This window comes from Callorhinchus milii, unplaced genomic scaffold (genome assembly GCF_018977255.1).
Source record: "Callorhinchus milii isolate IMCB2004 unplaced genomic scaffold, IMCB_Cmil_1.0 Scaffold8, whole genome shotgun sequence".
Lineage (NCBI taxonomy): Eukaryota > Metazoa > Chordata > Chondrichthyes > Chimaeriformes > Callorhinchidae > Callorhinchus > Callorhinchus milii.
The window spans coordinates 19,213,678-19,226,844 of NW_024704749.1; the positions used below are offsets into that span (position 1 = coordinate 19,213,678).

General features: G+C 47.2%; 1 protein-coding gene across 1 annotated transcript; it reads left to right on the top strand.

Annotated features, from left to right (window-relative positions):
- The first annotated feature begins 348 nt into the window (after positions 1-348).
- wdr5 (WD repeat domain 5) lies at positions 349-12,190 on the top strand. The gene is made up of 14 exons (XM_007900168.2): positions 349-461; positions 3,191-3,335; positions 4,469-4,577; positions 5,257-5,330; positions 5,670-5,759; positions 6,526-6,615; positions 6,737-6,820; positions 8,483-8,538; positions 9,316-9,362; positions 10,156-10,231; positions 10,851-10,884; positions 11,392-11,466; positions 11,600-11,687; positions 11,785-12,190. The coding sequence occupies exons 2-14, from the start codon at positions 3,255-3,257 to the stop codon at positions 11,883-11,885; spliced, it is 1,005 nt and encodes a 334-aa protein (XP_007898359.1). The 5' UTR covers positions 349-461; positions 3,191-3,254; the 3' UTR covers positions 11,886-12,190.
- Positions 12,191-13,167: the final 977 nt, after the last annotated feature.

Below are 13,167 nucleotides of genomic sequence, written 5' to 3' on the forward strand. Positions count from 1 at the left end.
GGGACCCTTACAGGGCAGCTTGTGACCTTGAGTGTTGTGGAGGTTAAGCCCAATGCCCTGTGCCAGGCTTACTCAGCGCCAGTTGCTTAATCCAGGTCCTCCTGCCATTGGCAAACAGACATGTCCGACATGACACCGACACTGCCTCCAGGGTCAGCTGTCTCTCTGCACTGAGCCGCCCTCTGGGGGGATGGCGCTGTGAGTATGAGGAGACGCCACTGGGGGGTGTGTGAGTGTCTGTGTGTGTGTGTGGAGCCGCCGCCGCCACCACTTGGTGGCGCTGTGACCGTGTGCGGAGCCGCTGGGCGGTGAGGTCGCTCTTGTCCGCGCGGTGGCTCGTCGGGCCGGGCTGTGCGCATGTGTAGTCGCCGCTCCCGCCACATCCCCGCCGAGCGGCCACTGAGCGAAAGCGGCCCCGGGGCCCCGCGTAGGCCCAGGCCCGACACCAGCAGCGGCACCAGGTAACGCCGCGCCGAGCCGAGCCGCGCCGGGTAAGGGGAGACGCTTCGCTCTGACCGAACCGGAGAACCGCCCTCTTTTTCCCGGCGCTTGTAGCCGGGGCCTGGGCCCCGCCTCAGTTACAGTGCGAGGCCCTGTGCAGGGCGCCGGGCGTGGGTGAGAGGCCCAGGCCTCCTCCTGCCTCCTCTCCCGGTTAGGCTGCGGCGCGGCCTCCGGGGGGCCCCGGGGGGCTGGTCCCCGGCAGCTCATTTCGGATGAAGTCTGGGCTGTGGGCTGTGGGCTGTGCTGACGCCCCGGCCTCACGGTAACCCGCTGCGGTAGTGCTTTGTGTGTGAGGTTTGGGTATTGCAGCCCCTATTGCAGCTGCAGCGTTTCGGGGGGGGACCTGGTTTCACAATAAAAGCCATTCCGTAAGGTGAAGCCCTTCGCGAAGCTTCTGTTGGGTGTAGTGACTGTGCCTTACGCCGGTGAGAGCCCAGCACACCACACCCCCACTGTGGAAATCAATGACCAGTTGTGTCTGGTAGATTGGTGGCCCGGGGGTGGGGTGGGGTGGGGGGGGAACTCCCATCGCTTTTCAAACGGTGCCACGGGATGTTTAATGACCGCCTGAACATCCACGAGACTGGACACTGGTTTAGCGGAGCGCTGCATTGGAGTGCCGGCTTGGTCTGTGGACTCGTAAAGTCTTGGCGTTCACCTGAAGTCCACAAAACTCTTTCTTTTCCAGCAAACGCCATGGTTAGTAATAGTGGGAGTCCTGTCGCAAGGAGTTGTCGCTCCTTGCGCAGTAATAATCATAATAATCCTCGCATTTGATATAGCGCTTTTCACGTCGGGAGGACGTCCCAAAGCGCTTCACAGAACACACTGTAAAGTGAATTGACTGTATATTTGTGGGCGAACGCGGCAGCCAATTGCGCACAGCAATGTCCCACAAACAGTCATGGATTGAAAATGACCAATTTTTATTATTGTTTTGTTTTTTTGGAGGGATTATTATTAGGCTCTGTGTGGAGTAAGGAAACTTGCCCAAGGTTTCGCCCTCTGCCTGGAATTGAACTCAGGTCTCTCACTTGCAAAGCGAGTGCTCCAACCACTACGCTTAAACCCATGCAGCATCTGTTAAAACGTCTTGTGGCGGTGATTTGATTTTGTTGTGTTTATTCTTCAAATCTACGTGGGTTTGTATCACAAACTTGAGTTGGCACAAAAGGGTCCCAGCAACTCGACGAAGTTGCTACAGGGCACACAGCCACACAGGGCTGAAGAGGGACACCAAGTGAAAAGCAAAATTCAACCAATTCCGAGCGTTTCCCGGCTCACAGTTGAACCTTGAGTAGTAACCTACGTCCCAGTGACTGTTCAACGTGAGCCTAAGCAGGCGTATTGATGAGCTGTGGGAGTTAACGTTAGAAGTAATTGGTAAACTCTTTGATAGAATGGTAATTCTGGCTTTTTAGAACCCCACCCTTCCATAGCCCAGCAACACTGAGGCCTGCTCTGCCTGTGAGGGAAGCTCCATTCACCTGAAATTAGCTTTGCATTTTCTGTGCCCAGGAGCTTCAGGAAATAATGTTTCCAGCTGTTTGAGTGTTGCTGGCTGTGCACAGAGGAAATCCTGGGATGGACAAGAATGTGTGTAAACGCTGGCTTTGGGCACATTCTGATCAATACAAGAACAACAACAACAAAATTACATTTGTATAGCGCCTTTCACATCAGGAGGACGTCCTAAAGCGCTGGACAGACTGAAGTCAGCATGAGGTAGACACTCCAGGAACAGCAAGCTCAAGGAACAGCACCTCATCTATCTGCTAGGGACCTTACAGCCCTTATGACCAATTATTGTTTTGTTTTTGGAGGAATTATTATTAGGCGTGTGGAGTAAGGAAACTTGCCCAAGGTTTCGCTTTCCCCTTCCTCCTCTTCTGTGACCATTAGCACATCATCTGGGTCCCAGACACACTTTTTCTCTCTAGTCTGCCTCTGCTGCCCATCATTGTTTTGCATCATTAACACCTCTATAACTCATCATCCCCTGTCCTCCACCTCATTTTCTTCATCTTTCTTGCCCCGCCTCCCCTCTCTGTTAGTCCTTAAAACCTCTCCCTCCCAACATCCCCCAGTTCTGACAAAGGGTCATGGACCCGAAATGTTGACCCACTTTCCTTTTTCCATAGATGCTGGCTGACTTGCTAAGTGTTCCCAGCGATCTCTGTTTTTGCTCCAGGGACAGTGCTGCTTCCAATTCCACATCTGCCCATGTTGGTTTAAAGATCCAACAGATTAACTTTTTGTTCATTTTCATTAGTCATTTATATTGAGCTGCCACTCAAGGGTAGTTAATTAAGCTGTGTTCAGATGTTAGTTGCTTTGCAATTGAATAACATTACAGCACAGAAGCTGGCCATTTAGTTCATCAAGCCTGGAATGGAGTTTTTCTGTTTGAACCACCTATTTTCACTGAACTCCTCACTTCACTCGTACCCTTAGTATTCCACGTTTTCAAACATCTGATTTTTATTTAAACCAATTTATGGATTTAACAATGTTGGAGGTGGGCAATAGAGGTGGAAGAAGGCGGTCCTGGTCACGGACCAGATGTGGGGAAGGAAGAACAGTTGTGGGTCGAACGGTAAACTCCTTTGCTGTTAAAGGTGTATAAATGTAAACTGTTGTTGGAAGTTTTTGGCCACATGAAGTCTGAATGGCTGTTTTTCTTTGGCAGATTGACTTGCAGCTGCAGTGTCTGCTGAAAGACCCAGCGCCTCTCACCAGGCAGCTTGGCAGCAATGGCGACGGAAGAGAAGAAAGGAGAGTCCGAGCCTACGAAAGGGCAGTCCACACCCTGCTCTTCCACCAATCAAAGCAAGGTGCTGCACATATAGAACTGCCCGTGTGTGGTCCCTGGCCTGTCATGCGTGGCGTGTGGTCTCTGATCTACTTGTGCATTCTTTCTATGCCCTGTGCACCTGTGTGGTCTTTGCCCTGGCTCCTTGTAGCAGTGAAATCTGCTGTATATAACTCAACCGGTGTGCGAATAGCCTGTATTAACATGTTCTATCAGAGGACCAAGGTGACGTTAATTTCAGGCTGTAGCTTGTTCCTATTCTGGGCATACATCTGGTGAGAAGCTCCTCAAATTCTTAGCCAGTTTTTCCAATAAATAACTTGCAACCAGCAGCCCTGAGTAGGGAGTGAAAATAAGTTAGAGTTTCTGCTTCCAATCTCTCTCCGGAGACCGTGACTGGGAGTTTGCATTGGGATGAGGACACGATTTTGCTTGGCTGTGATGTGGCCCCATAACCTTGCTCTGTCTGGGAGAAATAAGTGTATGATGTGTGGAACTGTCCCGAGTATATAGAAATAATTGGAACATTTTCAAGACAAGGTTATCACACTATTATGTCACTCGAGCAGTTGAGATATAAACTTTTGAGGAATATAAATTAGTGAAGATAGCTACAGTGGGGGGGAAGGGGGAGTGCTAACACCAGCTGAGGCCCAGTATAGCTGAATATCCATCTCCAGTAATTTCTCGAGGTGGGTGGAAGGAAGATTGGTGAAAGAGAAATATATTAAATCAGATTGGATGTGAGCAGGGAAAGATGAACATAATCTGGCACAGCAGATGGCGAGCTCATTCAGAGGGACAGACAATCAAGATAGATGCCTTTTTTCAGACGATTAACCAAATAAGGTGCCTATGGTCTTGGAGACTGGTGCAGCAGGGCTGAGGCCACAGTCGAGGAAAAAATTGGACATTTGTAGCCAGCCTGTGTTTTTTGTGTATGTATAGAATTGATATAGCTGACTCCTGTTAGTCCTTGTCGACAGCAACAGTACCATGACATGTCACGTGTCCACACTTGCTGTTTGTTAACCAGCTATGGTGCTGAATGGTGCAATCGGCTTACTGTTACAGATTCAGATCTGAACTGTGTTCATTAAGTGGGTAGAATTACCCGCTTTGTTTAACTAAAATCTCTTCCTTATGTTTGCACAGCCGTCTGCTGTAAAACCCAATTATACCTTGAAGTTCACGCTCGCTGGCCACACAAAGGCCGTCTCTTCTGTGAAGTTCAGCCCAAATGGCGAGTGGTTAGCCAGTTCCTGTAAGTAGTCCTGTGTGTCTGTCTGGTCAATATTCTGATTTGTTTAATCAGCAGCTATTTGTGAATGGATTTGACTTTATACTTGCAATAGGTGTCAGATCTGCCGCAATCCTAAATGTCTTCCTTATTTAGAGAATAACATTAAAATACATTTTGAAATACTAATAACTTGCATTTATATAGCGTCATTCATGTAAAATAAGTGTCTTGGAGCTCTTTACAAAAATATATTTAATTAGAAACAAAGTGAATGTTATTTAGTCAAATGTGGTAGCAAATTTTACAATGAGCAAAAATAAGATGGGGAGGTGATTTATTTGCATTTTGGGCTTAATCTGAATGAGGAAAGGAATATTAGCTTTGCTGTGTCATTAAACAATAATAATAATCCCTGTGTTTGACATCATGTCAGGAGGATGTCTTAAAGCTTCATGGGATTTACTGGAAATTTGCCTTTTATAAGTGAACATGGCAGCCAACTTGTGCATAGCATATTTTTTATTATAAATAAAAAAACTTGTATTACAAAAAAACTCCATCTCACTCCTGTAGCATGAAACCCTTTAAAACTGCTATCCATTATCTGAAAGGAATGGAGTATTTTATAAAGTCCGTCACTGGATACCTGTGAGATTTGTACACAGAGCCAAGTTCATAGATTTCTTTCTTACATTTGTAGCTGCTGATAAATTGATTAAAATATGGGGTGCGTACGATGGCAAGTTTGAGAAGACCATATCAGGACACAAACTGGTAAGTGCTGGAAATTCTGTTCTCTCCATCCCCAGCGTCCATCCTCATTCTGTGCTGTTACTGATCTCATTGGGTCTACAATTAGTTTCAGTGCCCCTGGGTTGGGGAGGTGGGGAATCAGCCAGGGTTCATGTTCCTGATCATTAACCAATTCTCCTGTGTCTTCCCCCTCACCCCAGTTGTGTGCATGGACACGATTGAGCTAATACCTCTGCTGTTGAATTGCATAATATCAGGAAACACCAGCCATGGGTAGTCAGGCTGTTATGGTTAGACTGGGTTATGCTGCTGTATTGGTATTGCTCTGTGATGTTATGTATGAATTTTTCCTTTTAATAGGGAATATCTGACGTTGCCTGGTCCACAGATTCAAACCTGCTTGTATCAGCTTCAGATGACAAAACTCTCAAAATCTGGGACGTGAACTCGGTAAGATGAGTCTGGCATTTTACTTTAGGAGCTCGGGCTTCCGAGTGAGCTGGTGCCACATAGTCCCTAATTCCTGAGCCACTTCCCTGGTTCTCTGAGACTGATACCCTGAGACATCAGTGATAATTTGCTGGAATAACATCTGGGATGAAGGTGCTAAACTATTACTAGAAACTTGAGTAGATTTGAGTTATATTCCCTGGAGCTGGGGAGGGGAGTGCTGCCAAGGGATAATCTTATTGTCTGCGGTGCTAAAATAATAGAGGGAATTGACAAGCTAGATAGTGGATGACTCTTCTCTCTAATGAAGAGATCCAAAATGAGGGGATACAATCTTAAAATGAGGGCTAGGATATTTTGCAGTGAGGATCGTGTGTCGGCTTGACTTAGTGGTAACACTCGCCTCTGAGTCAGAAGGTTGGGGTGGTGAGGAGGTTGTTCAAAATCCCATGTCGGGACTTGAACTCGCATCGTCTAAGCTGACACTGCAATGCAGTGCTGTGAGCCTGTTGCATTGTCAAGAGGTGCTGTGGTTTGGATCAGACATTAAACCAACTCACATTGAATAGCACCTATCCATGGTGCTATTCGAAAAGAGAAGGTAGTTGCTCCCAGCCAACAATTACCCAAGTACAATTGGTAACTCACTCCATGGCAGTTTGTGGGAAGTTGTTGTGCGCAAACTGGCTGCTGCTTTTGTCGACAAAATACAGTTACTCTTATGGTGACGTAAAGCTGTGCTAACTAGCTTTGGTTCTGATTGCAGGGCAAGTGTTTGAAGACACTGAAAGGCCACAGCAACTATGTTTTTTGCTGTAATTTCAACCCGCAGTCCAACCTTATTGTTTCCGGATCGGTAAGTGAATATCCTGGAGAATTTGTCTTGAGAATTACAGGGTATATTCGGTTTGAGTCCAGCTAGAGTGACACGTGTGGGGATTAAACCCCTACAATTTATATGCTTTTGTTTCCTGTAGTTTGACGAGAGTGTGCGGATTTGGGACGTAAAGACTGGGAAGTGCCTGAAGACTCTGCCAGCACATTCAGACCCTGTTTCTGCTGTAAGTTCAACAACAAAACAGTTACTTCAATTTACTGTATATCCTGTGACGAGCTTTGAGACATTTTCTCAACATGAAAGGTTCTCCCATCAGATGTATGGATTATTATGGATTATTCTAAGCACCAAAAAACGTTTGTTATTGTCAAGCTTGAGGACTGTTTTTGCATGACTTGTTAAAAAGGAAGTGTGCAGATGGGGGGAGCAGGGCACGTTCAAAACTGGTGTGACGGGTGAGATGAGATGGGGGGGGCTTGTCGGTTGGGGTGAGCGAGGGGTCTCAAAGCAATGGTGAAGGCACTTTGGATGGATAGAATGTAGGAAGAGGCTGAGCTAATCCTGAGCACAGCACTGGGTTGACTTGCTTTGCAACTGCCTTAAAAACAGTGGAAGCTCGCTGGTGTGGGGTAAGCGTGAGAAGCAGACAATACCGTTTCTATGTGGAGTTGCGGACTATAAAGCTTTACGTGTAATATCCTTTCTCGTTTTTATTTATATAAAAAAAAATGCCCTTTGGTTTCACAGTGCGAGGGGACCATATTAATCAGCCTGGCTTGACTGCGGTCTCACTGCTGAGCTCTATTAATTCTCCCAGTCATCAGTGCCTTGATGTCACAGGCAGTGCTTTTCTCTGATTCTCATCTCTTCTCCAGAAGGGAGCATAGTTCTCTTAGAGGATGCCCTTTGGCACCTCGCCAATTCTTCATGCCTGTGCCTGTACAATGCTTGTCAGCAGGACATTAGAACAATGGGGGGGTAGTGGTGGGGGAATGCTGCAGCTGAGTCCTGATCAATCCGCGTGTCTGCACTTCAACAGGAACCAAAATTTGCCCTTTTATTTCAACTCATTGTGTATTGGGTGGGGGGTGGGGATGACACTCGGCGTATAGACAGCAGAGTGCAAGACCTGGGCCCACGCTGTGTTGTCTGCTTTAAACCACATCGTGCAGACAGCCAACACTCTTCCTAGAAACTGTGGAGAGGAGGAGAAGTGGGTAGAAGGAAGTTGAATTGAACCAAGCAAATTGTAGGTTTGATTCCCAGAATAATGCTAGGAATGAAGTGGCCTGATCCTCAGGCACGTCTCCCGATCGGTCTCTGGTGCCGATTATTTGAGGTGGCGTCATAACCCCCAAAAAATTCCAATGACAGTTCATCCAGATTAAAGCTTGTATGTTTCATACAGTTTTTTTTTTTGGTGTGATGTGGGGAGGAAGAGAGAGAGTGAGGGGAGTGTAAACGCACTGACTGCAATCCCTGACACATTTGGGGATTTCAAAGCCACATCGTAAACGCGGTATTAACCGATCTTAGTGAAGCACCAGGTATAAGGCTGCAAACTCACAGCAGAAGGAGGCCGTTCAAGCTATTAGCTCTCAACCTGGTGTTATTTAATCCCAGTGGCCTGCCCTATCTCCTATACCTTTTCGAGCCTCTGGATAGATGGTGAGTTGTAATCGGGTTGCACATTCCCTGTTGACGCCAACTCAGGTTGGTGAGGGGCCGATCTCTCTCCTGGCAGTCACAGCGTTTTGGTTGTTTAGACGAACTGACCTGTTGCCGAAAGGGATTGAGCATTACGTGTGCTACCTTTGGGAGCTTGCGGAATAACCCCCGGGTGGTGTTTCTTGACTCGTTCTTTCACGAATTCTTTCTCCCTCAGGTACACTTCAACAGAGATGGATCCCTCATCGTCTCCAGTAGCTATGATGGACTCTGGTAAGTGTATGTTTTCCTGCAGTAACTTCTGAACTTTCTCGACCCCATATTATCACTGTGCAAATAACTCACGGTGCAATACTACCGAGTACCTGAGGGTGGCGCCACTGTTGGTTAATTGCTAATGTAGCACTACCCATAGGAATGCGGTGGTATTACACTCAAGGACACATCCCAAAGTAGATCCGAACTCGCCTAACCGGCTCACGTGTTGTCAGGTTTATTTCTTTACTTGGTGCCTATCTCAGTTCCAACTGAGATAGGCACCACGTATGGTGTGATGTAACCTGTGTCCCTTCCACCTGAAGTCCTGTAGCGTAGAGGTTAACACGCTCGCCTCGCAAGCAAGAGGACCCGGGTTCGATTCCCGTGCAAAGGGCGAAACCTTAGGCAAGTTTCCTTACTCCACACGCCTCTGTTCACCTAGCTGTAAGTGGTAACCCGGTTGTCAGTCGATTAGCGGATCCCCTTATATGGGTAATGACCTCTCAAAAACAAATTGTTCACTCAATCCACCACTGTTTGTGGGACACTGCTGTGTGCAATCGGCTACTGTGTTTTGTCCACAAAATATATAATCAATCCAGTTTACAGTATATTCTGTGAAGCACTTTGAGACGTCTCAATGATGTGATAAGCGCCATATCGAATCCACAAATTATTAATATCATTCTAAGACGGTGTCCAGCACATGAAGTTGATCAGTCACACTTTTGATCTGCCATTAATAATAGCAGACTGTTGCACAGAATAACTTAAGAACTTTTTTTTTTGCAGCCGAATTTGGGACACTGCCTCGGGACAGTGCCTTAAAACACTGATTGGTAAGTTCTTCGTCCTGTGTCAATGCCCGGTGGGGGGGTTGATGTGGGGGGCTCTTTTGCTGAATTATCTATCAGGTTTCTGATAAGAGATCAGCTAGAAAATTTGCACCAGAATTGTTTCCCTCCTCCACACAGCCCTGCTTCACTTCATGAGAGACCTATCCTTCTTACGGTTGCCTCCTGTAGTGAAAGTGTTCATACACCTGTGGGGGTTTATGCGTGTATGTGTGCACGTGCCTGTGCGTGAGTGCACTATGGGTGGGTAGATGTGTTTGTGGTGTTGCAACAAACTGGTGAATGCTGGGCTGTGCAAGGGTCACACTGTGAGAAAGGTTTGCATTTTGTGCGAGATTTTCCACAATCCCTTGCACTTGAGGTGCAGTTGGTATTTTTTTTACCCACAAAATACGCAGTGAATTCACTTTGCAGTATATTCTGTGAAGTGCTTTAAGATGCTTCAATGATTTGAAAAGGCGCTATATCAAATACAAGGATTATTACATGCCATTGAAAGGTTCTACTGACCTCAACTATACTCTGGGCCCTTCCTGGGAACATTGAACAGTAGGGGGAATCACGACTCAATCCTTTCCTCCCCGAGCACCTTCCAACAAAAGGCGATGGAGTGATCAGAAGCGGGAAACATTGTCTGATTTTACTTGCCCCTCCCTAGCCTGAGGGTGCTAAGGCCAATTATAATCCTGACTGCAGCCTCAGCTGAGTTCAGTAACTTGTTGGCACAATAACTGCTCCATTTTGCTGCTGCTGTAAGGAGTTGTTTTCCTCCCCACAGATGACGATAATCCTCCTGTCTCCTTCGTGAAGTTTTCGCCGAACGGCAAATACATTCTGGCAGCCACCCTCGACAAGTAAGCCTTCCTTCCTGCTCAGGCTGTCTGTGGTCACAATCACCCGACAGCACAGGGTTGTGCTCGCCAACACAACGTCCTGTCGCTTATGGGAGGTGGCGGTGGAACTGGGTTATGAGCAGGTGCTGCTTTGTCAGTTTGTAGGCTCTGGTGCACTTTGGCACACACCAGGCGGCTTGACAAAAAAGCAGTGTAGCAGCTGGATCCTGAAGTGTGCAAGAGCAGATCTGAGTGACTGCGGCACCTCCTCCCCCATCTTCCTCCCCCACCATGCTGGGAAGATGGCCATGCTCTGCCTATAAACATGCAGCCACCACACTTGTCAGCAAGTCCCGGTGAAATGCTTTGAGATGTTTGTGGATCCCTGGCTGTCCAGCACCTTGGACATCCTCGTGACATGACAGGCTCCATACAAATGTAATTTGTTATTGTTTTGAGGTTGTAGGCGCTGTTAAATGCAGGGATTATTACTTGTGGTTGTGGACAGACTGAGCTCTGGCTCCCGAGCCACTGATGGAAAAAGCCGTGCTTTGGTTTCCATAAGCGACAAGAATCTGAGCCAATCCTGAGCTCATTAGTACTTTATTCTCTGAAATAAAGCTTTGTTTTCTTTTTCCAGTACTTTAAAACTTTGGGACTACAGTAAAGGAAAGGTACGTACAAAGCCCTAATTCACAATTTTATGTATTAAAAAAAGGTATTTACTCCTCAGAGATTGTCCTTCCTCACTGCACACTCTAGTAGGTCAGTGACACCCAGTGATGGCTATTTGATCTCTCCTTCACAGTGTTCACTTATGGTCATCTCCCCCCCTCACCCCCAACCTCTTGAACACCTGCGGAGCAGCCCGTGTAAAGCACTTTGAGACATCCTCCCAACAAAAAAAGTTGCTTTGTAAATGCGATTGTGAGGGGTAGACCTTGACTCTGAGGGTAGAGCTATTTCACTTGCATAGCCACAGAGCACAGGAAAGTTTACAATTTTTTTTAAAAACCAGCAGGGACATGTGTGTGCATGGTGGTGTGTGTGTGAGTGGTTACATTTCAATCTGCCGTTTGTAAACAGCGAGTTCTCTGCTTTAGTCGTTGTTTAATGCTGACCCCGGTGCAGTGCATCTTGATCGAACAGTGAGTTGCTGAGCCTTTCTTTACCTGTTACAGTGCCTGAAGACCTACACCGCGCACAAAAATGAGAAATACTGCATATTCGCCAACTTCTCGGTTACGGGTGGTAAGGTACGTTACAGATCCTGCAAACAGGCAACTTCCATTCAGTCCTCTGTGTGACAATTGCCCAGCGTTCTAAGCGCAGAGCTACGGCAGTGTGACCGCCTGGAATGTGCTGAATAATTCTTTTCTCACTTCTTAGTGGATCGTGTCGGGATCAGAGGACAACTTTGTTTACATCTGGAACCTCCAAACAAAGGAGATAGTGCAGAAGCTACAAGGACACACAGGTGAGCGATCAGGTCCAGGTCCCACAGCATCGGTGGTCATTCTTTCTCTGCACCCAGGCTCCCCAGGTATCACCTCTTGCCTTTTTTTTTGTTACAGATGTTGTCATCTCCACCGCCTGTCACCCAACAGAGAACATCATTGCATCGGCAGCATTAGAAAACGATAAGACAATCAAACTCTGGAAGAGTGACTGTTAACGGCACGGACTGTCTCTCAGGACTGCCAGGCACTGGGCGGCTGGCCTTGCCCTAGGACAGTGCCACCTGGACTCCAGACCGGCGTCACCACAGACTGTGCACATGACGACCGCCGTGCTGAGCCACTGGGAGGATCGAAAGGAATCTTGGTTTAACCACGATTCCAAACACTGGGCAAATTATGCTAAAATAACACACACGACTAAAATTGATTTTTTTTTTTAAGTGACCAAATCAGTTTGTGGCTTCCTTACTCCAGTCTTGTGAGGGTTTTTTTTATATATATATAAAAAAAAGTAAACCTAGATTTTTTTTTGTAGTTGGTGTTCTCTGCACATGTGATGTTCGGTTGGCTGTGAAAGTAGTGTGAGTGCCCTTTTGGGATATAGGATTTTTTGGTTCTTCCCTTCTCTCTCTTCTCTCCCTCCCCCCCGCCCCACACAGAAAAAAAGAAGTGACTTAGATCAAGAGCTTGGCATGTGGGGAAATGGCATTCAGTATTTGTGTCTCTTGCAAATCGCAGACCAGCTCTCCCAGCCTGCACTAACGGCATTCAGTCATAGCAGTGCTACAAACCAGGCCAACCTAGAGGTGTGCTGTTTCCAGAGTTGGGCCACCCACACTCACTCACACACAGACACACACTGACAGACAGACACAGGCGCACTCACACACACATTCACTGGTTGCCTGATATGGTAAACGTGGTCATTCGTGAAAAGATGCTTGAATGGACACGTTCAGCTTCCCCCTCAGGCCTGGCAAAGCTAAGCTGTAATGTCTGTTAGTTCCAACCTGGTCTAAATCTCCAGTGTTGATGCATACCAGCAGCTGCTAGTTTGGAGAAATGTGAGGTTGCTTCCACTGAATTTCATTCATGTACCCGATGACCAGGCTTCTCTCTTCCCCCCCCCCCCCCGCCCCCCACACCCCATCGTAAGACTTCCCGAAGGTTGGGTACTTCAGGGTGTGAGTACAGTAAAATGGGTTCCTGGTTTTATTCTGAAACGATTGCAAACGCTTATGTGTTTCTCCAGATAGTGATATTTAATCCCTTTTCTCTGTCTATGTGGTTGTGAGCACTATTTTGGCGGCTTGTGCTTCCTCTCCTGTGGGCACTGGCACCGTGGGGTGGGATGGGCAGAGCGTTCTCTCTCTGGCTTGTCCGCTTCCTCATCCCAATCACCAGCCTGCCTCTTGTCCCCCAGGAGAGTGAATGGAAGAAACTGGAGGTGCACTCTCTGCAGTTACCTTATGGACTATTGCTGCAGTTCCAGAGTAA

Excerpts from the sequence above, each read along its gene's own strand:
- wdr5 (XM_007900168.2), top strand. The coding sequence starts at position 3,255 with ATGGCGACGGAAGAGAAGAAAGGAGAGTCCGAGCCTACGAAAGGGCAG. Across the intron at positions 8,539-9,315 it reads AGTAGCTATGATGGACTCTG|CCGAATTTGGGACACTGCCT; the intron begins GTAAGTGTATGT and ends TTTTTTTTGCAG. Across the intron at positions 10,885-11,391 it reads GGGACTACAGTAAAGGAAAG|TGCCTGAAGACCTACACCGC; the intron begins GTACGTACAAAG and ends TACCTGTTACAG.